Source organism: Citrus sinensis, chromosome 5 (assembly GCF_022201045.2).
Source record: "Citrus sinensis cultivar Valencia sweet orange chromosome 5, DVS_A1.0, whole genome shotgun sequence".
NCBI classification, from domain to species: Eukaryota; Viridiplantae; Streptophyta; class Magnoliopsida; order Sapindales; family Rutaceae; genus Citrus; species Citrus sinensis.
This window is the reverse complement of record NC_068560.1, coordinates 35,085,401-35,110,809: the sequence shown is the minus strand read 5'-3', so window position 1 is coordinate 35,110,809 and position 25,409 is coordinate 35,085,401. Positions and strand designations below refer to the sequence as shown.

General features: G+C 33.1%; 5 protein-coding genes across 6 annotated transcripts; 4 read left to right on the top strand and 1 right to left on the bottom strand.

The window, feature by feature from the left end:
* Window positions 1-209: 209 nt before the first annotated feature.
* LOC127902694 (uncharacterized) lies at window positions 210-1,698 on the top strand. The gene is made up of 2 exons (XM_052442467.1): window positions 210-1,368; window positions 1,475-1,698. The coding sequence occupies exons 1-2, from the start codon at window positions 908-910 to the stop codon at window positions 1,590-1,592; spliced, it is 579 nt and encodes a 192-aa protein (XP_052298427.1). The 5' UTR covers window positions 210-907; the 3' UTR covers window positions 1,593-1,698.
* A 2,293-nt stretch (window positions 1,699-3,991) lies between these two features.
* LOC102626379 (histidinol-phosphate aminotransferase, chloroplastic) lies at window positions 3,992-9,634 on the top strand. Its single transcript, XM_006473137.4, has 10 exons — window positions 3,992-4,221; window positions 4,315-4,573; window positions 5,470-5,553; window positions 5,708-5,862; window positions 5,982-6,079; window positions 7,057-7,165; window positions 7,846-8,003; window positions 8,573-8,715; window positions 8,852-8,992; window positions 9,150-9,634. Exons 2-10 carry the CDS (start codon window positions 4,322-4,324, stop codon window positions 9,279-9,281), a joined length of 1,272 nt encoding a protein of 423 aa, XP_006473200.2. The 5' UTR covers window positions 3,992-4,221; window positions 4,315-4,321; the 3' UTR covers window positions 9,282-9,634.
* A 1,632-nt stretch (window positions 9,635-11,266) lies between these two features.
* LOC102626086 (uncharacterized) lies at window positions 11,267-17,068 on the top strand. The gene is made up of 7 exons (XM_006473136.4): window positions 11,267-11,881; window positions 12,303-13,091; window positions 13,871-14,226; window positions 14,702-14,913; window positions 15,725-15,981; window positions 16,148-16,326; window positions 16,458-17,068. The coding sequence occupies exons 1-7, from the start codon at window positions 11,590-11,592 to the stop codon at window positions 16,539-16,541; spliced, it is 2,169 nt and encodes a 722-aa protein (XP_006473199.2). The 5' UTR covers window positions 11,267-11,589; the 3' UTR covers window positions 16,542-17,068.
* Window positions 17,069-20,708: 3,640 nt separating this feature from the next.
* On the top strand, window positions 20,709-22,678 carry LOC102613002 (uncharacterized). 2 transcript variants are annotated; one of them, XM_006464569.4, is made up of 4 exons: window positions 20,709-20,915; window positions 21,039-21,118; window positions 21,265-21,329; window positions 21,980-22,678. In XM_006464569.4, exons 3-4 carry the CDS (start codon window positions 21,273-21,275, stop codon window positions 22,559-22,561), a joined length of 639 nt encoding a protein of 212 aa, XP_006464632.2. In that variant the 5' UTR covers window positions 20,709-20,915; window positions 21,039-21,118; window positions 21,265-21,272; the 3' UTR covers window positions 22,562-22,678. The 2 variants fall into 2 exon arrangements, with proteins under 2 accessions (XP_006464632.2, XP_006464631.2); XM_006464568.4 differs by lacking the exon at window positions 21,039-21,118 and having other exon boundaries at window positions 20,710-20,915.
* Window positions 22,679-23,192: 514 nt separating this feature from the next.
* Window positions 23,193-24,552, bottom strand: LOC102625142 (snakin-2). Its single transcript, XM_006473132.4, has 4 exons — window positions 24,285-24,552; window positions 24,122-24,181; window positions 23,931-23,988; window positions 23,193-23,567 (listed from the first exon to the last, which is right to left on the bottom strand). The coding sequence occupies exons 1-4, from the start codon at window positions 24,414-24,416 to the stop codon at window positions 23,386-23,388; spliced, it is 432 nt and encodes a 143-aa protein (XP_006473195.2). The 5' UTR covers window positions 24,417-24,552; the 3' UTR covers window positions 23,193-23,385.
* Between the last annotated feature and the right edge of the window lie 857 nt (window positions 24,553-25,409).

Below are 25,409 nucleotides of genomic sequence, written 5' to 3'. Positions count from 1 at the left end.
AAGTATATAAGGTCTTATCGGTAGCTCAATTTGACCTACTTATACGGCGTAGAGCGGGTTTTGCCTAAAAATAAATTGATCAAACAAGGAGCTGGCTAATTTACGGTAACTTACAGATCCAGCTTTAGCCAACCCCCGTACACACCCATTTGTTGGCTTTTCTCTCCCGTCAAGACGTGTGCTCTTCTCATTGGGTGTGTTGTGTATCCTCAAACATGAAATGCATCAAGTCCCTTTCAAAGCATTACAGTCAATCCTCATTGTGGAAAAATTATGCAATAGAAAAGAACAAATCTCACCTATCAATCCGGCGTTAGATGAGATGTCCTTCACTGCCTATTCATTTAGAATTTTCCCCATTCATTCCCTTTTCACCATTTCTTCATAATATCATTAAAACATAAATGCTCATGGATTCAATCAAGCGAAACACTTAATTTGCGTTGGAATTGGTATAAACGACCAAACTTTTCATGGATTTCAATATTATTATTAAATGTTAAATCTTGATACTATGGCTGCATATTATCTTTCATTAAATTATTTTCATACATGTACTTTTTGTTTTTTTTTTAATGATTGGTTGAGAAATGCATATGATAAATACGTGACAAGATAAAAAAATATGCATATAATGAATTAGTCATCATTTTTTCATCATTATTATTTTTCTTTTAACTGTTGACCCACCTAAGAGAAGCCTAAAGTGGGGCCACGAACCTTGATTCTTCATCAAAATAACAAGAGCAAAGGAAGAGGGGGACTCTCTAAACTTGTTGAAGCAGTTGAACTAAATCGTCCAAAACCCACACCACCGAACTTCCAAACAAACCCAGCACAACATCTCTCACTCTTTCTGGCCATCCGCTTAATCGATGTACAAAAGAGGCTGATAAACTCGATAGCCATGGCCTGTAGTACCACAGAAGGAGAATTCAGCTTCCCAATCATCACAGAAACTCACCCTTCTTCCATTGATTCTCCTCCTTTGTGGCATCTTTCACCAGCAGCCTCTCCAAACCATCACTCTTCTTGCAATAAATTATCAAACGAAGAATATTGCAAGCAAAGGAAGAGCTGTTCGAATATAGACACTTATCACTACAAAACTGAAGATGATCAAGAAGAGAATAAAATGGACATTTTGTGGGAAGATTATTTCAATGAAGAAGTGTCAACAATGGAAGCTATAAAAAGTTCAGGTGGCGATCATTCGGTGGAATTGGGGCGTGTTCGAGCTTTGAAGTTGTCCAAAAACGGGAATGGAGCAATTTTTTCTGCTGCTAAAAAGCCTAGCATTGTCGTGTTTATGAAGGTCTTGAAGAAGCTTTTCTTGCTTAATAATAATTCTCATCACCGTCACCCTAGGTCAGTGAAAAATAACAAGGCATGGTGATCAATTAAAGTTGCCTTACATGCATGCAATTGACAATATAAGATAAACAACTGAATATGGGTGTTGTGTTTTGAACAGGAGCTTAGCTGAAGGAATGTACTCTGTGCCTACTTTGTATGGTAGAATAAAGACATTATCATTATTAGCTTGTGGTTGTTCTATAGGAGAGAAAATTAAGGTACATTTTGTAAATTGATTACTTCCATAATATTTCAGTGTGCCCCCTCTGAATGTAAATGCAAAACATATGTAATTCAAGATTCAATTAATGAAATTCTGATTGATGAAAAGGATCAGAAACGAGCTAGCAGTTATTGAACTAATTCTATCGCTGTTTCTAATTAAGGTACAAAACTTATGAATGAGTTTATTTACTGGAAAAATGCTATGCATGTTGAAGCAACCATGTGAGGCATGAATTATTAGGTTAAAAATCTGTTTTGAAAGTGACCGATTGAAGCAGTGCAAATAAAGAGTAAACTGACCGTTACAGCCTCATTTTGCTTGAATCTCAAGGTACTTGGAAGCTGGAAAGCATAAAGATCCGTGTGGTTCAACTACAAATTAAAGCCATCTAAGATAAAACGTGTTTGTTTATAATAAGTTTCAAATGTTATTTTTGAATTAAATACATATTGGGTAGTCTGTTTTGTAAATAACTGTGAAGACATACCAACAAAGTGTTGGCTCCACTGGCAATGGAGTCCCCTTAAGTGGCTTGATTGGGTTTGCTCCTCAGTTCGAGTCGCAGGGAAGTCGCCTTTGTTAGGAGAACCTGTGCCTCTCGGTTCGAGCGGGGACTTCTAGTCTGGGTTGTGGTACGAGCTTAAAGGTGCTTCCCACAGTTGGGGCCCTCCCCAGGATATCTCGTGGTCAAAACCAAAAAAATAATAATAATAACTGTGAAGACATGTTTGGTGGAATTCCATATTAATTTTGATGAGTTTTGGCCATTGCGACTTATTTTCTTTTGATGGATAAAATCATCTTTTTAAAAATAGAAAAGTATCTACAAAACACAATCACGTTAATCGAATTAGGGGAGAAAAAAAAAAGTTTGATTGTAGCTTTTGAATAAAATATAATTGAAACTGAAAAGAGGTTAAAGAGTTAAAGCCCCAAAAAAAAAAAATCATATTGAAGTGAATTTTTTAAAAGTACTGCATTAAAATAATGTTGATAAATTAAATTAATTAAATAAAATAAAATATATATATTTGCTACCTTATAATTCAAGGGAAAAGGACCACACAATACTTACACGAGATAAATGTTGCAAATGAAAATTTGAAAATGTAGCTATGGACCTCACCATATATAGTATATGCAATACAAATGAAAAATGCAAAAAATTGCATTGTTCATTTTTTCGGTTGTTGTGAAAAACAAGCTTTATTGTTAATCTCTCTTAGTCATTTCCTCTTTTAATCCTCTTAAACTTTAAAGAATCCATTGACGTGTCATTAACGAAATTAAATGGTTAAATTTTTTTAATTAGTTTTTATCTAAATAAATATCCAAACTCACGTGATTACTGACTATTGTTAAATTCTTTCCCTCTAAACTCTTTCTTCTTTAAGTTTGACAAATTGTGGGCTTGGGCCAGGCTTTTCCAAGCCCAGACCCAAGTCCACATTATTAAAAACAAGCCCAGACTTATGGGTGTTGAGAAGATTTGAGAAAGAATGGTGAAATAAGTTTTGCCTTGTTACAAGAAATTCTTGCAACTACCTGCAAAATAGATTAATTAAAGAATGAATGATTGAGAAGACTAAAGAATTGGTGGAGCTAGCAAAATTGACGTGGCTGTCAATAAGAGCAATTTTATCCATTTATTTATTGTAATGGAGTAGTAGTAATTTGTGATAAAGTTTTGTCTAGTGCTAGATAATTGTGAGTTATTGTGAGGTTGTAGTAATTCGCTTACAATTTATGGATTTCCTCCAGCTTTTGCAAGAATTTGAAAAAGTGTAGTGTGATCTTGAAACATATTCCTGGTCCAAGAGATGGTAAGTGGATGCACATTCTATATCAGAATTGTTCTGATGCTTAGAAGGCTCTCAGTAAGAATATGATGCAAATCAATAGAGTCCTAATTATTGGCGTGAAATCACCGGATTCAATACAATGCCAAGCTTTGAATGAAAGAATTAATAATCAAGTATTTATGATCCTGCCTCCTTTATTCGGAAAAAAAAATAAAATTAAGATGCAAACCTCATTATCGATCACTTTTTTTCACTACAATTTGGTAGAGATTGGTGTCAAAGTAGAAAGAGATGTGAGGGAAATAATTTGACAATAGTCAGAAGTCACATGTGAATTTGAATGTCCATTTAGATAAAAATTAATTAAAATAAAATGTTGATTATTTAATTTCATTAATGATACGTGTCAATGAATTTTTAAAAGTTTAGGAGAAGTGGAAGAGAAAATGCCCAGTAGAAAATTTAGATTCAATAATAAAACTTGTTTTTCCCAGGCACGCATCTCAGGCCGGGCCCTGCTTGGGAAAAGCACTGGAACGGCCCATTTGTCAAGCACTGGTTGTTGGTGAGTGAATCAAGTGTGTGAGTGTGTGTATTATGGCTTTTAGAAAGGCAGTGCAATAACGCCACGTGCAAGATTTAATTAAAATTCCGGCAAGGCAGCCGGGCTCTGACAGTTCAAAATTCAATTACTTGAACAGAATCCATCGTTTTCGTTAAAAATACTTCCTTTTGCATTAACAAGTGTAGAGGTTTGTCTGGTTCTTGTGTCATCACATCTCACAATCTCTCTAGGGTTTACAGGTTTTCTCCACTTTAGTTGTCTTTTTTTTCCAGGTATTGTTTCAATAACTGCGAATCTTATTGTATCTTTTTGTCTTTTTATTAATTTATATTCTTGTTTTTAATTATTAATTGTATCAAATGCAGAAAATTCATGGGTGTGATTGAGACTTCATCATCATCATCTCTCTGTTTGTTGAAATCCAACTTCAGTTCTCACCCTTTTGTGGTACCAAACAGAACCGTTTGCCCATTTCAAGGAAATCAGAGAAGGGTCATTGCTATGTCCTCCACCTTGCCTGTAGAGCAACAAGTCAATGAGGGTCAACGGCGTTTGACTGGTGACTCGTTTATTCGATCACATTTGAGGAAATTGAAACCTTATCAGCCTATTTTGCCTTTTGAGGTATTTTGGCACGGCCCATTTGAGCTTTCTCAACGTTCTTGATTGGTGCAATAGAGCGCGTGGCCGTGTTTGAAACCATTTTAAAATTAGATAGGTGCAATAGACCGTGTGATTGTGTTTGAAACCATTTTAATATGAGGTATTTAGAATTAACCCCTTTTAATGTTTTGCTTATTTTTGCAGAAACAATTCATTTTACTGACAATGCTGATACATAATGGTTAAGTGGGATAATTTCAGTAAAATTTGTTATTTTGTTATTCAGAAGTGACAGTGCTAAGCTGAGTGGTTTTGCTTGTATAGATTTTCTGATTGGAGTGAAGTTGATTTGTTACGTCTGGTTTTCTTGATTCAAAATAGGCTGAATGCATAAGCCATTTTGTTAATTTCATTTCTTCACTTGGTTGTCTGCTATATGTTTCATGATGGACAACTAGATTAGTGCACTTCTAGCCTCGTGAGTGTGTCTCATGTAAATTGATAATTCAGTTAGTAAAAAGATGGCAGGGACTTGAGGCTAGATGCTTTTTCCTTTCTTCTTGATTTTGTTGGCTGATTATGATTTTTTTTTATTGGTTCTTTTGCTATTGCCTATTGGGAAAATTTTGCTAATTTTATAGCTTCGGGATGCATAAGTTGTTTGCTAATAACTGCATTATACCAGTTAACAGTATTAGTGTTACCTTTTATTTAGTAGCTATGTTACTTAATTACTTGGTTATGATTTAAATAATAACTGTTATATTGCTAAGGTAGGTTCTAAGAGTGCTCTTGCAAATCATATCAATGATTTTATGCATTTCAAGCCAATGATTTGGATAATATTGATGCGCAGTTCATTACTTCCTCCCAGATGAATTAATTTTCTCTTAGATGAATGGGGTTCCTTTTTATAGGTTTTGTCAATCCAACTTGGAAGAAAACCTGAGGATATCGTCAAAATAGATGCAAATGAAAATCCCTATGGTCCACCTCCAGAGGCAAGTTATTTACAGCATCTATCTTCCTTTCTTGTAGAATTAACATACTATGAATGCTAATATGCCATGATCATCTGTTTGTATATGAAATCCCAGTCTGGTTTCTATTGAATACTCCTTTATCTTCTGAGTACAAGCTTCAGATTGTTTGTAGGTTAGAGAAGCTTTAGGGCAACTAAAATTTCCATATATCTATCCTGATCCTGAAAGCCGCCGACTGCGTGCTGCCCTTGCCAAAGATTCTGGGCTTGAATCAGATCATATTCTAGTTGGCTGTGGTGCGGATGAGCTCATTGATTTGATTATGCGGTCAGCCTCTATCAGTTGATTCTTATATTATTTTCTCGCTACCCTTCTTTATTCAATTTTATTTATTGTATAACTTTGAGAACTGAAAATGGTTAATATTCTATTTTTTATTACTGCAGATGTGTACTAGATCCTGGTGACAAGATTGTGGACTGCCCTCCAACTTTCACAATGTATGAGTTTGATGCTGCTGTTAATGGGGCAGCTGTTGTTAAAGGTAAATATATAAGGTTTTTAGCAGTTTTTGACAGATTTTTCACTCAGTTCATAAAGATCTAAAATTTCAGGCTAGAAGGGACCAGGATTAAAATCCGATGTTGGACTTTTTTAGGTTTCTAAAGGAAGAATTAACAGATCTGGTGGAGTGTTGAATAATTGTTTCTTTACAATAACTCAACTCAGCATGATATGAACATAGACTCGAAATAAGTATTCCACTTCCTCAATAATACTATGATCCCCAAAGTTCTACGGTTACAAATCTTTGCCGAAGAAAGATAGCCTAAAAATTCTCAAAGTAATTACTTAACAAACACTCACAATAAGACACAACTGACTCAAACTACAGGAAATTCAAGAATACCCTCTTCTGACTAAAACTCAATAGAACTAGCAAGTTCCATGTTTAAAGACCCAGCTTCCTGGACTAAAAAGTCCTCTTCGTTGTGTTTGCCACGCTTCAGTTCCTGGCTTACACAGTGGGAAGTTTTCTTTAACCAACTTGTTGATATGGTGGCATCATTCATGTTTACATTTTTGGGATATTATCGCCCAACCACCTCAAGAATTTTGAAAGTGCAAGCAGCCACCACAAGTTGCTAATAATATTCCAGAACTACGTTAAGTTTTAGTTTTAGTTTTATATCAACTAGTCACTTTCCCATTAACTCCGTTAGCCATCGTTAAAAAATTTAAGCTAAAAGACTATTTTGCTCTTGGAGCCTCCCAAAATATTGTTTTACTTTCTAAAATGAATACATGGGCAAAGTAGTCTTTTATCTTATATTCTTTCACAGTGACTAATGAAGTTAACAGAAAAGTGATTAGTTGATATAAAATTAAAACTTGAGGTGATTCTAAGATATTATTAAAAGCCCGTAGTGACTACTTGAAATTTCATTATTCTTGAGGCGGTTGGGGGGATAATTTCCCATATCTTTATAATATTTGACTTTATCCAGTGATCTTCTGCAGTTCCAAGAAAGTCAGACTTCAGCTTGAATGTGGAACTCATTGCCGATGCTGTTGAGCGAGAGAAACCAAAATGCATATTTCTAACTTCTCCAAACAATCCTGATGGAAGGTTATTTTGGACTGTTTATGTTGACTGGATGTGCCTTTGTGTGCGTGTCTCCCTGTTTGTTGTTGTCACTAATCATGTTATTCAAAGTTAATTCAGCAGCAAACGGTCTTGTCCATGAATTAATTTTAATATAGTTTTGATTTCTAAGATCAAGTTCATACCAAAATCCATTACCATTGAGTCTTCAGGTTTCCTCATGTGACAAAGTTGGGAAATATGTTTTGATGTTATTTTTTCAATTCTTGGAAAAAAACAATATTCACTTTATTCTGAGTTTCAACTTTCTATTGTTCACGGTTTCCATGGAGCAGAGCTTCCTCCCCTTGCTCGAGTGGTCATCCAATTATATTGCTGTTGAAACTGAACATATTATCTAAAATAATCATGCATCCTAGCAGTTCTCTGCAGAGTCTATTTAACTGAGAAAAAAGATGTTCACCCCAACGCCCAACATGTACTGAGTTGTTGATTGTGTTGAATTAAAAGAAAAATGAATTTGGGCACAAGTACTGGTCCAACTTTTGGCATGCTTACAAATTGGTATATGTGGCAGCTCAGAAAAATGTTAAGCTGGGCTTTTTCCCTTTATAGTTAGAATGGTGAAAGTGCATGAAATTATTTTCTAATATACCTTGTAGATTTCTTGCTGACCCATTATTTGATCATGTTATTGTTTTCAGTATCATCAATGATGAAAATCTCTTGAAGATCCTTGAGATGCCCATATTGGTGGTGCTGGATGAAGCATACACTGAGTTTTCAGGACTTGAATCTCGGATGAAATGGGTGAAGAAGCATGATAATTTGATTGTCCTTAGAACATTTAGCAAAAGAGCTGGTATGGTTATACTAGCTTGTGTTTTTCTGTTTACAGACAGTTACATGGTTATATAATTATTTCTTCCGCTTGGTACTGGATAAAGGAATTTGATGCCTTGTATGTCATAGAATGTCATTTTCTTAGTTTTGGTTCAAATGATTGATCAATAAGAAAAGTGTGACAGGTTTTGGTGCTATGATTGAAGCGTAAAAAAATTCCAGACTACCTTGTATACTTTCCTTCTCTTTTCTTTCTTAAAATAATATTTTGCTACTTTAGTTAATACTCCCTGTCTAAGCTTGATAATTCTAACATCCAACCTCATCTCCGTTGTTGCTTGGTAAGAAAAATGCACATTTCATTCTTCGTTTCCATGAGAGGTAGAATATGTTTGGATATGATTTTAATCTTTAATATTCAAGATAGTTTATGCATGTGGAGTTGTCATGTAAGATATGGTTGTTGCACATTTGTGATAATTACTGTAATACAAATAATAAGATCTTTCTGATGGAGTCCACTGCATGTAATTTTCAGCTGGTTAGTATACAAATAAAATTTAAATTTGAGAATGAAATTGGATGCAGGTTTAGCTGGACTTCGAGTTGGATATGGGGCATTTCCTCTGAGCATAATTGAGTATCTCTGGCGGGCAAAGCAACCTTATAATGTCTCTGTTGCTGCTGAAGTTGCTGCGTGTGCAGCTTTGCAGAACCCAATTTATCTGGAGGTTTAGTCCTTTATGAGTTTTGCGCCTTTCTTATTGCTTGTTTGTTTTTCTCATCCAAATATATTAACAGAGGGCATATCATGGAAAATCTTATTCTTCAGCTTAGTTTCTAATATCTGTGTACAATATTTACCAGAAGGTTAAAGAGGCATTGATAAAAGAACGGGAGAGGCTTTTCAAACTTCTGAAGAATGTACCATTTCTGAATCCATATCCAAGCTATTCTAATTTTATTCTTTGCGAGGTTACATCCGGAATGGATGCTAAGAAGCTAAAGGTACATATTCTTTTTCCGCAACTCACAGCCTTGCATATCAAAATAATTTCTAATCTGCCTCGATCAATCATCAAGAATTTCACTGAAAGTAACGATGCTAGATAATTTGTTGTCTATCACTTCGAATGTGCTGTAACATTTCAAAATTGTATTGCAGGATGACCTTGCAAAAATGGGGGTGATGATCCGTCACTACAATAACAAAGAATTGAAGGGTTATGTTCGTGTGTCTGTTGGAAAGCCGGAGCACACAGATGCCTTGATGGAGTGCCTCATGCGTCTGTATTAATTCCTTATGTTAAAAGGATCAGAAACTGGGCGATGACAGTACCTGTCCTTTTTCTCTTAGCATGCGCACTTGAAAATTCTGTTTGATCTATCCTTTGAGGAGAGTAACTTTTAATTTCCTAGTTAATTTCTGACTGAATAATAATGATCCATCTGCTTCTTGTGATAGAAAGATAGGAAGATTTAGTTTTGCTTTTCCAAAGCAACAAGTTAGATTTCCATTTATATTTTGATAACACAATAATCATATTAACAGCATTAATTTTGTAGCGAATTTTTAAATTTGGATAATGGATGCTATTGAGCTATGAAAGTCATGGACTGGTACAGAATTACTGGTGACTCATGTTTGCTTACATTTTTCTTGTTTTTGGTTGGTTGGTTGGTTTGTTTTTTCCGTTCTTTTTGTTGTTGTTTTTGCCTTCTACAGTTGAAGTTAACTGGTTTAAAGGTGAAATGTGAATATACACATTTTATCATTAATTATTATTTTATTAGTTATCTTAATATTAGTTTTCAGTAATTAAAGAAAATAAATGCCTCACTGCCCACCATGATCTCTTCGTCAACGCTCTTTGTTCATCGTTGAGACGACCGGTGTGTGAGCTTACGCAATGGATTATCAAGTCGTGTCTATGTCATGTAAATTTTGTCTCGTGTTAAATGTAAATTTTGTCTCGTGTTAAATATAAGTTGATTTAAACACGTTCTATTTAATAATTATGTCAAAATATTAAAATTTTAACTCAAGACAAAAAATAAATAAATTAACCAATAACTTATTTAGTATTTATATATTTAACAAAATTTATATATACACACTCATCAAAATATTACATATTATATTATTGAAGTTTAAATTATATATATGTGTGTGTAAATAATATTATATACCGATATTATAAAATACACATATCTATCAATATTTTACACATTTGCACAATTAAAACTCTAGATTTATATAAAATTTTACAAATAAAATATTATGTATATGTTCATCCTTCTAAAAAATAAAAATAAAAAGAGAGAATCATATTTAATATTTGAGTTTTGATGATAAAAACTTATAATTAATTTAAAACAAAAAAAATAATCGTGTCATTGATTGGATAAAAAATTTAAAAACTTTAACCCTAACTTAACTCGGATCCAACCTATTTAATAATCATGTTAAATTTAATTACTTATATCTATTTTTTCATATCGGATAATTAAATCTATTTACTCTATATATAATTCATATTTTCCTTCCTCACAAGGGGTTCAACTACCGTGCACTTGGTGTATGGTACCCTCCATTTTGTCCGTATGTAAGTTGTCCGTTAGATCTAACACACAACTTATTTTAATGGCATGGATGTGTTTTCTTTAATTTTTATCATTAATATCCCTATTATTTTTTAAAAAGGTAAAATAGTTAAACATTTGACACATAATTTTAAATTATTTTAAATTTTTATATTCTGATCAATTGATCTAATTTGACTATTAAAATTAGTGATAGTGTAAGGACAATAATTTGTAAAAAAATTTAGTACATCAAATTTTTTTATTTTTTGGAAACAACATAATATTGACTTAATCTATAATAAAAAATTTAAATATATAATAACAGTATATTAATTTATTAATAATACTAGTCTATTTTTTAGAATAACTTAAAATCTATTTAATCAATAATAATACTAATTCAAAACATATAATTAAAATTTAATTTATTAATAAAAAATGACCAAATATAATTTAAAAAATTTCATAGTAATCAACTATGGTTTAGTTTTCAAATATAAATAATAAAAATTTACTCTGACCGTAAATAACAAAAATATATTGGACTTATGTGTTACAATTTTAAAGCTTTTAATGTTTTTACTTTTCAGCAAATAAGAGGGACTGAAAAGTAATGTAACAAAAATTAGAGGCACCGTGCACGCGGGGCACCATAGCTTCGTCCTCCCCACGGATATATTTTAATTTGTATTATATACATGCCACCCAATTGGGTTACAGCTAGCCAGAATTAGTAATTTACCAAAACAGGCATCAAATCTAAAGATAATGCAGCTCCATGCCCGATTAGAGGGCATTTACGTCAATTTATCCCCTCCGTTTACTCGAACGAATCCAAATCCATCAACCGTGTTTCTATCCTCCGGCGCTTTCGTCGCCGATCGCCCATAACGAAAAGGAAACTATTTTCGAACACTCTCTTGTCTCTTCACTATTTTCCACTTCAAAATAATATTGAAGTATTTATATAATTGAATGAATGAATAAAAGGAAAAACAGATTTAATTGAATTTTTGACAATGCGAGAATGGCTCAGTACAGGCAATCGGGGACGGTATGGCGCACTCCACCATCACCACAACCACAACTCAAACGGCACGTCGTTTAACGACCATGTGTCGATCGGGATTCGCTCGGCGCCGTATAACAAGCCGGCTCGGGCTCGGCGATCGGCTCGCTCCGACAAGAATGGCCGTCGCCTGTCGATTGGCTCGGTTATTTTTGTCCTCTTGCTCGTGCTTCTAGCCACTGTATTAGCGTATCTTTACATCTCCGGATATAGTAATCACAATGATGATGATCAGGATAAAGGCAAGTTCGTTTAAAGTTTTGAGAAGAAAATCGTAAATTTCGAATAATGTCAGCACTCGTTTTGTTTGTGCATTAATTAATTGTATTATAGAGCTCAAATGCAGTATGCCAAGTAGTTGTATTAGAGTCGGTTGAAAATTTTAGATTTGATTAAATGTTTGTTCAAAGCCAAAACAAGTTGCACATTGTTTGCAACTAGTGAAACTTCAATTTTACTTGATGATTTCGGGCCTTGCATAAGTTGAGGCTTCAATGTAAGATTTGGGCTTCTTGTACCTCAGTAGCTTCTTGTGCCACTGCCATGACTGAGAGTCTATATGTAACTGCTGTACTTAATTTTGGAAGCGTAGCAACTAAAGTCTGATTTTCCTTTTTGAAAGCTACGGATTATTACTAAATAACTGTTTATTGTTTGGTGCAGAAATAATTAGTCACAGTGCTGTGGATGATGAGTTGAAGAATGACATTGATTTTCTTACGAATGTGACACGGACAAACACATTGAAAGTTGTTGGTTTTGGAAAGGGTTCTATAAGTCATGGACGAGATTCCAGATATTGGGATAAGGACGATAGGAGAAGGGATGATGATTATAGTGAGGATATACTGGAGCATGCTAGTGTGGCTGCTACAGATAAATCTACTGGCACAGGCCATGCTTCTGTGAAAGTGGACAGTGGCAATGAGAAAATTTCTGTTGATGATCCTCATAAGGGTTCAGACCGGAAAGGAGTTGGGTTGTACAATGAAGCTGGTCGTAATGAATTGAAAATGTACGAAGCAGAATATGAGGCATCTCTTAAAAATGCTGGTCTATCAGGAAATCTCAACGGAAATGAAAATCAGCAATCTGGTGATAAGATTATTGGAGTAAACAGTGAACCTATTGATGTGGATGATGAGTATGATGATAACGTTGAATTTCATGACACTCGCGTAGGAGAATATGATGATTCTAGACATGATAAAGGTGACCACTCTGATGTAGCAAAAATCCAGAATCAATATCAAAGGGAGTCTTCTGATCTTCATGATGCTAAAATACTACATCAGAATATTGTAAGGAAGGTTGAGGAAGTGTCCAGCAATTTGTCTGTGGACTCTTCTCTAAAATCTCAAAACTTAGACAAATTTTATGCAACTCAAAGACAGGTCAGTCTTGTTGGTGGTCAATCTACTAAAGCTTCACCAAAAAAGAAATCGAAACGCCGTAAGTTTTTAGGCAAGATTTTTGTTTCTGTTACATAGATGAGAGCTGGTGTTAGCATTTTGTCTTATATTCTTTTTCATTTAATCATATTCTCTCTTATCGAAGCTGATGTGTGCCGGTCTAACCTGGCTTTTCTTTTCCAGACTTTGGAGTGGAACCTTACAAGTTCATCTTGAAATGTAATATTGATGGAAAGTTCATCATTGTAATGCATACCACCTTAGAAAATGTGGAAACGGCGATTAGAATAGGCTTGCCTTTGGACTAATAATATAGATAGGCAGTGAATTTTGCATTTTCCAATATTCACCCATAAGTAGCATGCCTTTAGAAAATTCCTTGATCTTTCAGTGTTCACTGAGTTTTAAACTGGTGATATGCGCAGACCATTCAACTTCAGTAGTTAGGAAACTTCTGGGACATTAATATCCCAGGTTTGTGGCCTCAAGTACTTATGGAACTTATGTCTCTGTTGCCGCCAAAGATCTTTTACTTCTAAAAAACATTCTTTTCCCCTCCCCCTTTTTTGTGCATGAACCTTGGGTTTGAGGTCATGTTTTTTGGTTCAGTTTGTTGTTCTATTTGAGGGACCGTTTGCTCTGGATGACTCATTATAACTTGGCGGTAAAGAATTCAAGTCTAGGCATTCTTTTTACAGTATTCATAAAATACTTCGTCCATGCATTTTGATTAATTTGTATCAGTTTATTGTTTGAATGTTATCACTTAAAATTTCAATTTGATATCCATGCCTGACACGTTCTGTTCTAATTTTTTAGGGTCCTCTTGTGAGGTGAAGATCTTAAATTCCACCACACAGCTTGTGGAGCCCTTAGAAAGTCGAAAATTTGCGAGATTCTTCTTGCAGTATACAGAAGTGGAGGAGAAACCTGATGGAGAAGCAGAGTGGGAACCTAGATTTGCTGGCCATCAAAGCCTACAAGAGAGGGAAGAATCTTTCTTAGCGCGTGACCAAAAGATAAATTGTGGCTTTGTTAAAGCTCCTGAAGGATATCCAAGTACTGGTTTTGACTTGGCAGAAGATGATGCAAATTATAATAGCAGATGCCACATTGCTGTGATTTCATGCATTTTTGGGAATTCTGATCGCTTGAGGATTCCGGTTGGTAAAACGGTATGAGTATAACTACTTCTTTGTTCTATTTGCTATGCTATTTTCAAATATCCAAGTGCTTGTGATAGAAGAAAAAGTATTTCAATGGTACAAATTTGGCATGAATAAAACTTTGGGTTAATAGGTTGCAATAATAAGTTGGTGCATGTTCAATGCTTTTATATATATATATAAAATCAATCGGAACTCTATTCAGAGAAGCTTATTAAGTCTATTATCTTAAACTGTTGTCGACCTTGAACAAAAAATAAGGCACTGTACAAAAAAATTGTTTTATTCAAAATTGTTTACAGAAATTTTTACTTTTTATGTTATCTTATTACAAATGCACCAAAATTGCACGGCAATGCATTGGTATGCTAGTTAGCTTTGAACTGTAGTTTTAATTTGTGATGCATATCTCCTGGTGACCTTAAAATTGATATGTGATTGAAATTGTAAGTAGGGCCTCAAACCACTTTTTTTTTCTCTTCAGGTCACTCGTTTATCGAGGAAAAATGTCTGCTTTGTTATGTTCACGGATGAGCTCACTTTGCAAACACTTTCTTCTGAAGGTCAAATACCAGATAGAACAGGTTTTATTGGTTTATGGAAGATGGTTGTGGTGAAGAATCTTCCTTATGATGATATGCGCAGAGTGGGCAAAATACCAAAATTGTTGCCACATCGACTCTTTCCGTCTGCAAGGTGAGAATTAGATTCAACAATGTAGACTTGTTTGTACTATAGTGCTGCTATTCAGTCATATATACATGTTATTCAGTCTGTTACTGTAATGCTTATTCCTCCTAACACAATTCATATGTTCTCTCTCTCTTTATATACACATGCTATTAAAAAATTTGGCTGTGTTTTATCCATACATCTTATTTGATGATGAATTATAGTTTGATGAATCATGCTGATGAACCTTGAGACTCATGGATCCACGCAAAGTACAAAAGTTTGGGGTAAATAGACAATAATTTGGAATGTGATGAACTGCTGGTAAAATTTAGTTGATCAATTGGACTAATCTGCATTTCCTAGCTGCTTTTCATGTAAATAAACTAAAAAATGATTCAATAAGGATGTGGTCATGCAAAGATGTTTGGTGTTCTAGAGCCATATTGCTACACGATTTATGTTGTCTGCCAAATATCAGTCCCTTGAACCGGTTAGGTGATCTGGTCTTCAGAAAAGATCATTTACTAAAGATTTAGAATGTAGAATGCAGAAATCTGATTTGTAGATTTAGATCATGGAGGCAAAAAGAAAACAAAAGGAAAAGAAAAGAATGGAAAGAACCATTTATAATATTTGCAATGAAAATCTTTGAACATTTCAATTTTAGAGTTGTGTTATATAGAAGCAAATTTTCTTAATATATTGTTTGCTAGAACTAGTTTTATGGTTTAACTTGATCTTGGGGATTACATATGTGCTATATTGCAGAGTGTTTCATGTAAAGGCTGTGGCATCTTTGGTCTAACCTCTTCTACATTTAAAATTTGGACAGATACTCGATCTGGTTGGATAGCAAATTACGACTCCAACGCGACCCTTTACTCATCTTGGAATATTTTTTGTGGCGTAAAGGTTATGAGTATGCCATTTCTAATCACTATGACCGGCATTGTGTTTGGGAAGAAGTTGCTCAAAATAAGAAGTTGAACAAATATAATCATACTGTGATTGACCAACAATTTGCATTCTACCAGGCTGATGGGTTGAAAAGATTTGATCCCTCAGATCCAGACAGGCTTCTTCCCAGCAGTATGTTTTTCTTTGACTACAAAGTTATACTTGCATAAATTTACTTTCATATGTTACATTTCAGCGCAGTGAACTTATCTTCAACCACCCTTGCTCTCTTATCTCTCTCTCTCTCCCCCTCCCCCTCTCTCTCTTTAATGTGAGATTCATTTTGTGTTGTCTGCAGATGTTCCTGAGGGATCTTTCATCGTGAGAGCTCACACTCCAATGTCAAATTTGTTCTCTTGTCTTTGGTTCAATGAGGTTGACCGGTTTACTTCTCGTGATCAGCTAAGTTTTGCTTACACCTACCAGAAATTGAGAAGGATGAATCCCAGCAAAATGTTTTATCTTAACATGTTCAAGGTACATAGTACCATTTTATTTTCAACTCAGTCAAATTGAATGGAATTAATAATCATACTAGCTCTTAAATAGAGGAAAGGTAAATCAAGATTTTGTTCCTTTTTTTTTTTTTTGGCCTCCATGCAATGCAGGACTGTGAGCGGAGATCCATGGCTAAGCTATTTCGTCATAGGTCAGCTGAGAAGCGGGGTGTTCGTCAACAAGCAGCAACATAAACTGTGCTATATCCTGGAAGCTACTTTTTCTGTATACACTATCCATTTTGCTACAGTTGTGAAGTTATTTCCTGCTGGCTCAACATGTTGTAAAAGTGGTGGCAGCTGACACAATTGCTTTGTACTCAATATCTTTGAATTGGAGAAGAGCCGGTGGATGCAATTTCGTCAGTGATTTGCAGAGGTCAGGTGAACATTTCTTCAGCCATTTCATATCAACTATCTCAGTAAAGGAATCAAGATAGCCATTTGTTGAATTCATTTTACATTCATAGCTTCAGCTTTCATCTGGTGGCAAGCGAAGCACTCAATACTTTGTACTATTCCATTCCACTACAAGTTGAATTTTTTTTTTGTCCTTTTTCATTTTTATCAGTTGGTGATTCAAGTTCATTGTTGTCTGTAAAAAATTTTGATGGTTCATTCAGGTATGTATGATATCTGGGAAATTTGATTAGCAATTCTTCAAATTCAAATCTTACGGTTTATATGATTGAATAATTGAAAAACTGCTTGTTTCATTGTTAGCTTTGCATTCAATGACTTCTTTATCTTTCATCTGAATTTTGAAAGAATTCGTGAAATAAGTCAATAAGAGGGTAAAATTGTCCCAAAAAACATTTAATATTTCTTCACGCCACTCAAATTATGGTAATGACATGCATGTAAAATTGGAATACAAAATTTTTATAGTGACCTTGTATGTCTGTATATCAAATAATGTGAAAATTTCAAAAAAAAAAAAATGTATGTTATCAAGATTTAAACTCAAAGGATTATAAAAAAAAAAAAAAACTAAGCTCAAAGGAAGAATTAAATAAATATTACATCTACATATAAAAATTTCATATAACTCTTTTAAGTGATGAATTCTCATGAATTCATTATTAGGTTTGATGCGATACTATTTCACTTTTTCCTTTTACTCAACTGTATTTATTTCAACTAATTTTAATTTTTAAGTTATAATCGTTTCACTATATTAAGAATTGTCAAGTATCAAAGAACTATAAAAAGTATTGTTTCGTATCATTATACTACTATAACTTTACAAAAAAATTTATTTTACTACTTTTCAATTTCAACCGTTAGTTGACTAGTTAGTTAACTAGTAAAATATCAATTTTACTTTTATGAAAAAATACACAAATAGAGGCATCAAATAGTAAAAAAAATATGTTATGCATTTAAATTGCAAAATAATATATTTAACCATGAATTTATGAATAATCCTGGATTGATTATAACTATAAAGTAGCGAATTGACATAAATATCCTGGATATTTTTGTTAAAAAACACACAATCTATTCTAAAATAAAAAATTAAAAAAAAAAAACACTTAAAGCTTATCTACAGAATCTTTCATATTTAATTGTTCTTCTTCTTCTTCTTCTTTTTTGTTTTTGAATAAATTGTGTGTTTTTTAACAAAAATATCCAGAGGTATTTTTATCAATTAATGCTTTTATAATGATAATAAATTTAAGGTTATTCATAAATTCATGGTTAAAATTATTATTTAGCAGTTTAAGGGCATGACGATAATTTTATATTTATTGTTTGATACCTCTATTTGTGTACTTTATCATAAATGGTAAAATTAATATTTTACTAGTCTACTGACTGGTCAACTAATGATCCTAATAGAAAAATTATAAAAGAAAAGATTTTACAAAGTTATAATAGTAAAATGATAGGAGACAATATTTCTTATAATCGTTTGATATTTATTAATTCTTGAAGTAGTGAAATGATATGACTTTTAATTTTTCATGTAATATTGAGTTTTATAAGAGCGCAAGCTCGAATCTCTTTATTTTCAGGCACTCACTTTTAATAAGCCCCTTGTATGTAGTAAGAAGTTATTAGACTAAAACAATACCAATAGTTTATCTTGTTGGATAAGTTTATTACTCAACAAGAATAAATACAAATTAAAACCGCCAAGGCCAAGCAATTCTTCTTTCCTCATCGATATTTCAACTTAAAATTTTCACATAAATTATCTGCTAAAATTTTATTAATGATACATTAATTGTGATACAAACTAAATATTTTAACTGAGTAAGTATAACATTACTTAACAATAAAATTCGATAATTTATCTTTGGAGTTTTGTTTTGCATTATTAAATCCTTAAAAGGATACTTGTCTAAATCTTAACCAGACAAAGAAAAATAATCTAGTAAGGAAATAAAAATTATTGAAAACTAAATATCAAAACCTTTCTTGAGATTAAAAAAACTAATAATCCTATTCCAATATGGATCTCAAGCCCAATAATAAATAAGTTTAAAAATATAATAAAATTGAAATAACTAATTAGATCAAGTCAGTTGATTGTTTGACAAGATTATTTTATTCTACATATATAATCATAAACTTATAAATTGAAGTTATGTAGGATGTGTTGGCTAAGCAAAAGACAACATGCCTTACAAAATTAAAATGATTAGAGGGTTGGCCTACCTTACGTTTAACGTAAGGTACAACCCCCTCACACAGCTGAGGAACGGATCCCAATGAGATCCAGATGTGTGAGGGGGCTGTACCTTACGTTAAACGTAAGGTAGCAGCTCCCATGATTAGAAGACAAGTCATCTTAAAGGAAATACTAGACAACAAGTCGTGCGTAGATGCATTGAAATATACTATATAGGACACATCGTTTATAAATAAATAAAGACACGAGATGTCTATGTAACAAACATAATCAGACGACATGTCCCTCAAATGCGTAATTTCATCAAAATTTCATGAATTAAATATTATTGTATAATATTAAAAAAAAACTCCAAGCTACAAAGAAGGGGGATTGAAAAATGTAAACTAATTCATTATAGATCCACCACACCTTTAATCTTTTTTTATTATCTTGAATGGAACATTAGAACCTATTAGTGAAGATGCAATTCAACCTAGTTAATTAGTTATATATTTTCTCTATATCTAATCTACTATAAGAAGGCCCTTCTTTAAATCCCCAAAGGTTATTTTTCTCCTTATATTTCATTATTTAATTTCATAAGGATGCATGATTTCATCAGTTGCTTGAAATATCCTACAATTGTTATAGATTCAAGATTGACAACTTAATAAAATTAGTTATTTTGATTGAAGCTAAAATAAAATAAAAAAAGTCGGTAAAAGTGGAAAGTCTTGAGAGAGTTTCAATGAATTATCTTATGAAAAATACTCAAACAACCTTCAAAGGTCATATGAATATTAATGTGGCTGTATAAAAAACAAAGAAAAAAATTTCATGAAAGTGTATGCTAGTTACTTAAGATTTAAACTCAACAGAATAAATGTTGGCCAAAAAAAAAAAAAAAACTCAAAAGAATAACACAAATAAATAAATGTTACTATCGTATATGAATAAAACATGAAAATTTCATATACTCATAATTCTTTAAGTGATGAATACTCATGAATTCATGATTAGGTTTGATAATACAGTAGTTTCACTTTTTTATTTTTACTTCACTACATCATATTTCAACTAGTCCTAATTTTTAATGTAATGTTGGGCTTTATGGAAGGTCAAGCTCTGATCTCTTGTTTTGAGGCACTCGCATTTTAATAAGTCCCTCATATGTAGTGAGGATTATGGTATTAGATTAAAACAAATTTGTTCTGTTGGATGAGTTTATTACTCGACAAAAATGAGGGCAAATTAAGGCCGCCAAGGTATTTATATATTTATATTTCAACTTAAATTTTTAACACAAATTATTCAGATGGTAAATTTCTCTTGGTGACGGATAATTTGAGATATAAATTAAACTCCCTTCTTTTTATACCAATATGATTCTAATTCTCTTCCTATTGGTAATTGTCTCATTCTTTCTCATTAACCAAAAACACTAATGATGAGAAAACAAGTGTAAATGTGTGTAATAGAACTTACAAGTCAAAAGTTACAATCAGATTATTAGAGACCGAAAAGTGTGTTTATATATAAATTTATTTTTCAAGTTACACTAAAAATAAATCACAAAAAGAATATTAAAAAAATGGAGTTTAAAAAAAAATAAAAGTAAATAAATCCTCCAATAAATGTTAAAATTACCGACATACCCAAATTCTATTCTGTTGGAGGGGTTCACAATTCAAGAGATCCAAACAGAGCCTTTATGGTATAAATATCATAAAATGAAAATAGCTATTGGCTACAGTTAAGGGGTAGAGAAAGGTTGGCTTTTGATGACTGGCCCAGACCCAGCACATCACTTGGAGTTGGTGGCAGCAAATTGAAGCAGGGCCCAAATTCGTTTTGGCTCCTCCTGTGAGCCACAGGCACAGGCACAGGCGCACGGCTGACCGAAATCAGCATTGGAGAAAGCAAATCTCTCGTCTTCGTTTTCTGTTCAGGTACTTGTTGTCTTTTGTTCTCCGTAAACTCTTGAATTTTTTAATATCTGGGACAGGGTGCTTAAATGTTGATTAATCTAGTGAGACTGGTGTAATCTGGTTACTGTTTCCGTTTGATTGAAGGTTAACTTGTTTGAAGTGAATGCTTGGTTCCGAGCAAATTCATGATCAAGGAAGTATTGATTTGCGGATAATATGTATATGTATGTGTATATATGTTTTTGATTTTTTTATTTATGATTAGCAGTCTCGTTATGATTCTATTTATATTAATATTTTTCTATGCTCTTTTTAATTAGTTAACATCCTTTTCAGAGTTTATTTATTTATTTTGAGGTTCTGTGTGCAGGAGCAGGAATGCTAGGAAAATCAGTGGCTTCTCCTTTGTTGAGTGCGTCGCCCCGTCCTTCCGCCGTAAGCACATTTGTTTTCACATTTCATTCTCAAATAGATACTAATTGTACTACTAAAAATGGCTCAAATCCTTTTCCTGTTTTTGTTGTTCAATCTCACAAACATTTTACTATTCTTTAGTTATTTTCATCTCGAAAAGCAAATTCAGTTCTGCAAGATTAATTTTTAGCCATGAACAAAGATGAAAAGAACAAATGACTCCAAAATATCTGGAGATATCGATGAAATAGATGTATGGTATAGACGATAAATTGAAGCTATGTCAAATTTATCTTTACACCATGGAGTGTCAGACACAGTTTATACACTCGACTTTAAATGTTAGGAGTCATGATTAGACGTTTTAGTTTTGGAAAGCCTACTCATCTCATAAGACAAGGATTGGAAAAGAAAGCTAATCTGTTGGCCTATCCATATTATATTTCTGGCATTCCGATTATTTGGATTTATTTAGCAAAAATATAGCATTTAAATGTCATTTCATTTTAGCATCTGCATTTCCTACCTATTACAGGTCATCCTGTTATTCTTCACATTAAATATTTTGAGAATAATTGGGGCATGAAGAAAGCAAGGTTGTTTCATATTATGCATTGCGTACTTATTTTGTCTAGTGAATAAGAAGTTGATTTCTCCTGTTCTACTTGCAGCCTGATATTTCTACAACTACACCAAATAATGTTCCATTGAATGTAAACTTATCTAATGGACTCCCACCAAATGCTATTAGAGTGCCGTGGAGCTCCCATGTTTATCTTAAGAAATGGGCAATATATTCAACTGCGCAAGTTCAAAGTATAACCTTGAATGATGAAGAGAGAAAGAAATGGGAAGCTTGCAGACAAGCTCTGTCTACTTTTAATTTCAGCACCGAGGAAGAAGACAAGATACTCGGAAAAGCCTTTGGCCATATCCATTCACCATACTGGAGTGAAGAACGTAAAAGGGAAACCCCAGAGCTTGAAACTGTTAGTGAAATATTAGGTTATCTGAGGAATCTAAGCCTTTCTGATGATGACATCCTCAAGCTTCTTAAAAAATTTCCTGAGGTTCTTGGATGTGATATTGAACATGAGTTGAGGAACAATGTTCAGATCCTGGGAAAGGATTGGGGTATTGAAGGAAAATCTTTGCGAAACCTTCTTCTGCGAAATCCTAAAGTATTAGGCTATAATGTTGATTGTAAGGGAGATTGTATGGCACAATGTACAAGATGCTGGGTTCGGTTTTAGATGTTGTAAATATTCGATGATAGTTTTCCGAATCAAAGGAAGTATCATTATACCATCACTCTGTGAAACTCCGTCAAAATATGAATGTGTATGTAAGTTGAAATATTTCCTCTCTTAGATCGATAAATGTCTTCTAATTCATTAGGATTATAGGTATGTTTGGGATTGAATTAGCAAAGCCAGTTTGTTGGCCATTTAATTTATTTTATGTCTAGGAATTTTCAGGTTCTTAGAAATCAAAAAAAGAATCTACAAAATGTCTCTATTGAATTGTTTTTCTATAAACCGTAAATGGTCAGCAGCCAACCCGCTCTTGTTTTCAGATGTCATGCATGCTTTGTGTGGTAGTAGTGCATCAAGGTTGAAAATTTTTAATTTGTGCGTTTCTCACATTTTATTTTTCAAAATCACTTTCGTAAAACTATTTAAATTCAATTCGTTCTTAACAATTGTTTTTGAGAGCCTCCGTTATATCTTGTGTTCAAGTTTTACATTAACTTAAAGTTCATGTATTACATTTCGAAATTCGAAGTTCTTATCGTAAACTTAAACGACCTGAAACGTAACTCGAAGTTCATCAAAAAAAAAAGAAAAAAGAAAAAACCTGAAACGTAACTTGTAATTGAAGAAATATTTATAATGGAAATCATTATTAACTTGTGATTGTATCCTTACAACCATTGTACTGAAGACAGAGCGCAGAAAGTTAGGATCCGTCGCAGCTAGGCTTTAAAAGATTAAAGCCATGCCGGATCTTTATTACAAATAAAAATCACAACATTAAATGAATTATAAGCATAAGAACAAATGGATTCAATTAAAATTTAAGGGCACTTGGGTCTATTTCCATGGGTTCTGAGGCTAGCATAACAAGGGCATGCCTGCTTGTTACCATAAGTGCCTGGGGGAACACAGTGGCATCTCTTGCAACAAGTTCTGCATGCTCTATGGCACATATTTTTTCTTGATGATTCCTTGCATCTCCTATTGCAAGCTTGACTGCAATCTGCAGATTCATAGCCAAAGAAAATTCATCAACTTCATAGATGCATGTTTTTAGGATTCTTTCCATGCAGTGAATAAGTATATCACTAAAATGTCTGTTAATCATTTGACCCAAAAATAGAAATAAGAATTATTAGATAATAGGATATAAAGTTGAAAATTTTAAAATATAGGCAATAAGTCATCTACTTAAGTTTCACATAGATAGACTTCATGTTATAAAAACTTTATGTTGGTGTAATCTTTTTTTTTTTTCCGTATTTTTTTTCTCAGGTTAGAAGTTCAGAATTATTAGATACATTCTGTGTAAAAAAAACTTGAGGACTCGTGAGTATAACAATATTAAACAAAATCTAGGGCTCACTGATTTTTTGAGGATGATGCTTTTTGTGAATATCTAACACATCACTCGCTCCATCCCTCTGCATCCAAAGGTAAGGTTAATAATTGAAAAATGGGAGCATATATATATTTGTATGTGTATGTATATATATATATATGCCTCAACATTAAGCAGAAATTTTATGAACAAAATGGAGACGTATTGAGACTCACATTAGCAAGGTTGTTAGAAGCATTATTGATCATTGTTGAAGCCTCAACCACAGCCAGTGCCTGAAACAGAAGCACATCACAGTTTTATTTAGAAAAGTTGCTCAAAACAATAATGCTTCATTATTTTACATTGAATTAGACAATCTTTTACAGAAAAACGTACCTGCAGAAACAGGATTACGAGCACGAAAACCGCAAAGAGCTTCATGATTGTAACTGGGAAATGGCAGCTGGTAATGATAAGGCTCAATGAGATTGTGAGAGATTGTTTCTTGTGAATCGAAACTGCAGGCATAGGAGTGTGATGATGGCCCCTTATTTATATTGAAGATATTTATTTTAATTAATTGACTCTGCTTGCTTTTCTACTGTTGTTTTAATCTTTTAGCTAGAATCACATGTCGAGATTGTGTCGTGGGATAATCACAAGCATTTTGCTTTTCCATTGGGAAAATGTTTGTGCTAGCTAAAAGATCAAACACTTTTTTGAAAACTTCTTTTGCTTTGTTTTATTACTTTTGCCATGCGTGTGATCACGGCTGTTTGATGCTGTGGCTTGTTTGGTTTATGTACAAGGGGGGGAACTAGAGATAAAAGGATGGTCCCTCACCATATGGGCAAGGTGCATATTTTGTCTCCGATCCCACAATATTTCAGTGCAGGCTTCGAGTCTCACGGAGTTTTAGTGACCACACATACATGTATATGTAAGTTTGCAAGTACTAAATGCAAAGGTTACAAGTCTAACATTCAGGTTATAAATTCAATGTGTCATAGTACTACAAGTTTTCATACATTGTTGTATGCCAACCTCATACAAATAGCAAACCACTCATTAGCTGAGAGTCTTAATAAATTTTTATATTTGATTAACAAGAGATTAATATTAATATTTTTAATTTTCTTTTAAGTTAATTTAATTCATCGAGTTCAATGTCTTTTGCACAAAACACAAGATAATATTTTATTATCTTATATAATTCAATTCAATCTGATCTACTGTCTTTATATATTTAGGTAAGGAGAATGTAATGTATTATTATATTGAATTAATTTTAGACCGCCCTTCTCATAAATTAACTATATACAAATCGTCCCTTACTTTTAAAACTTTAATTTATCTCATTTTTACTGAGAAAAAAATTTGTAAATCCACCTTAATTTTCCCTTAAATTTTGACCTAACATAAAAAAAATTAAAAATTTTAAAAAATAAATAGAGAGAGTTGTCCGAAATTTACCCTCCCATCTTTTATTGCGAATTGTTATAAAAGGGACAAAAATGTAAA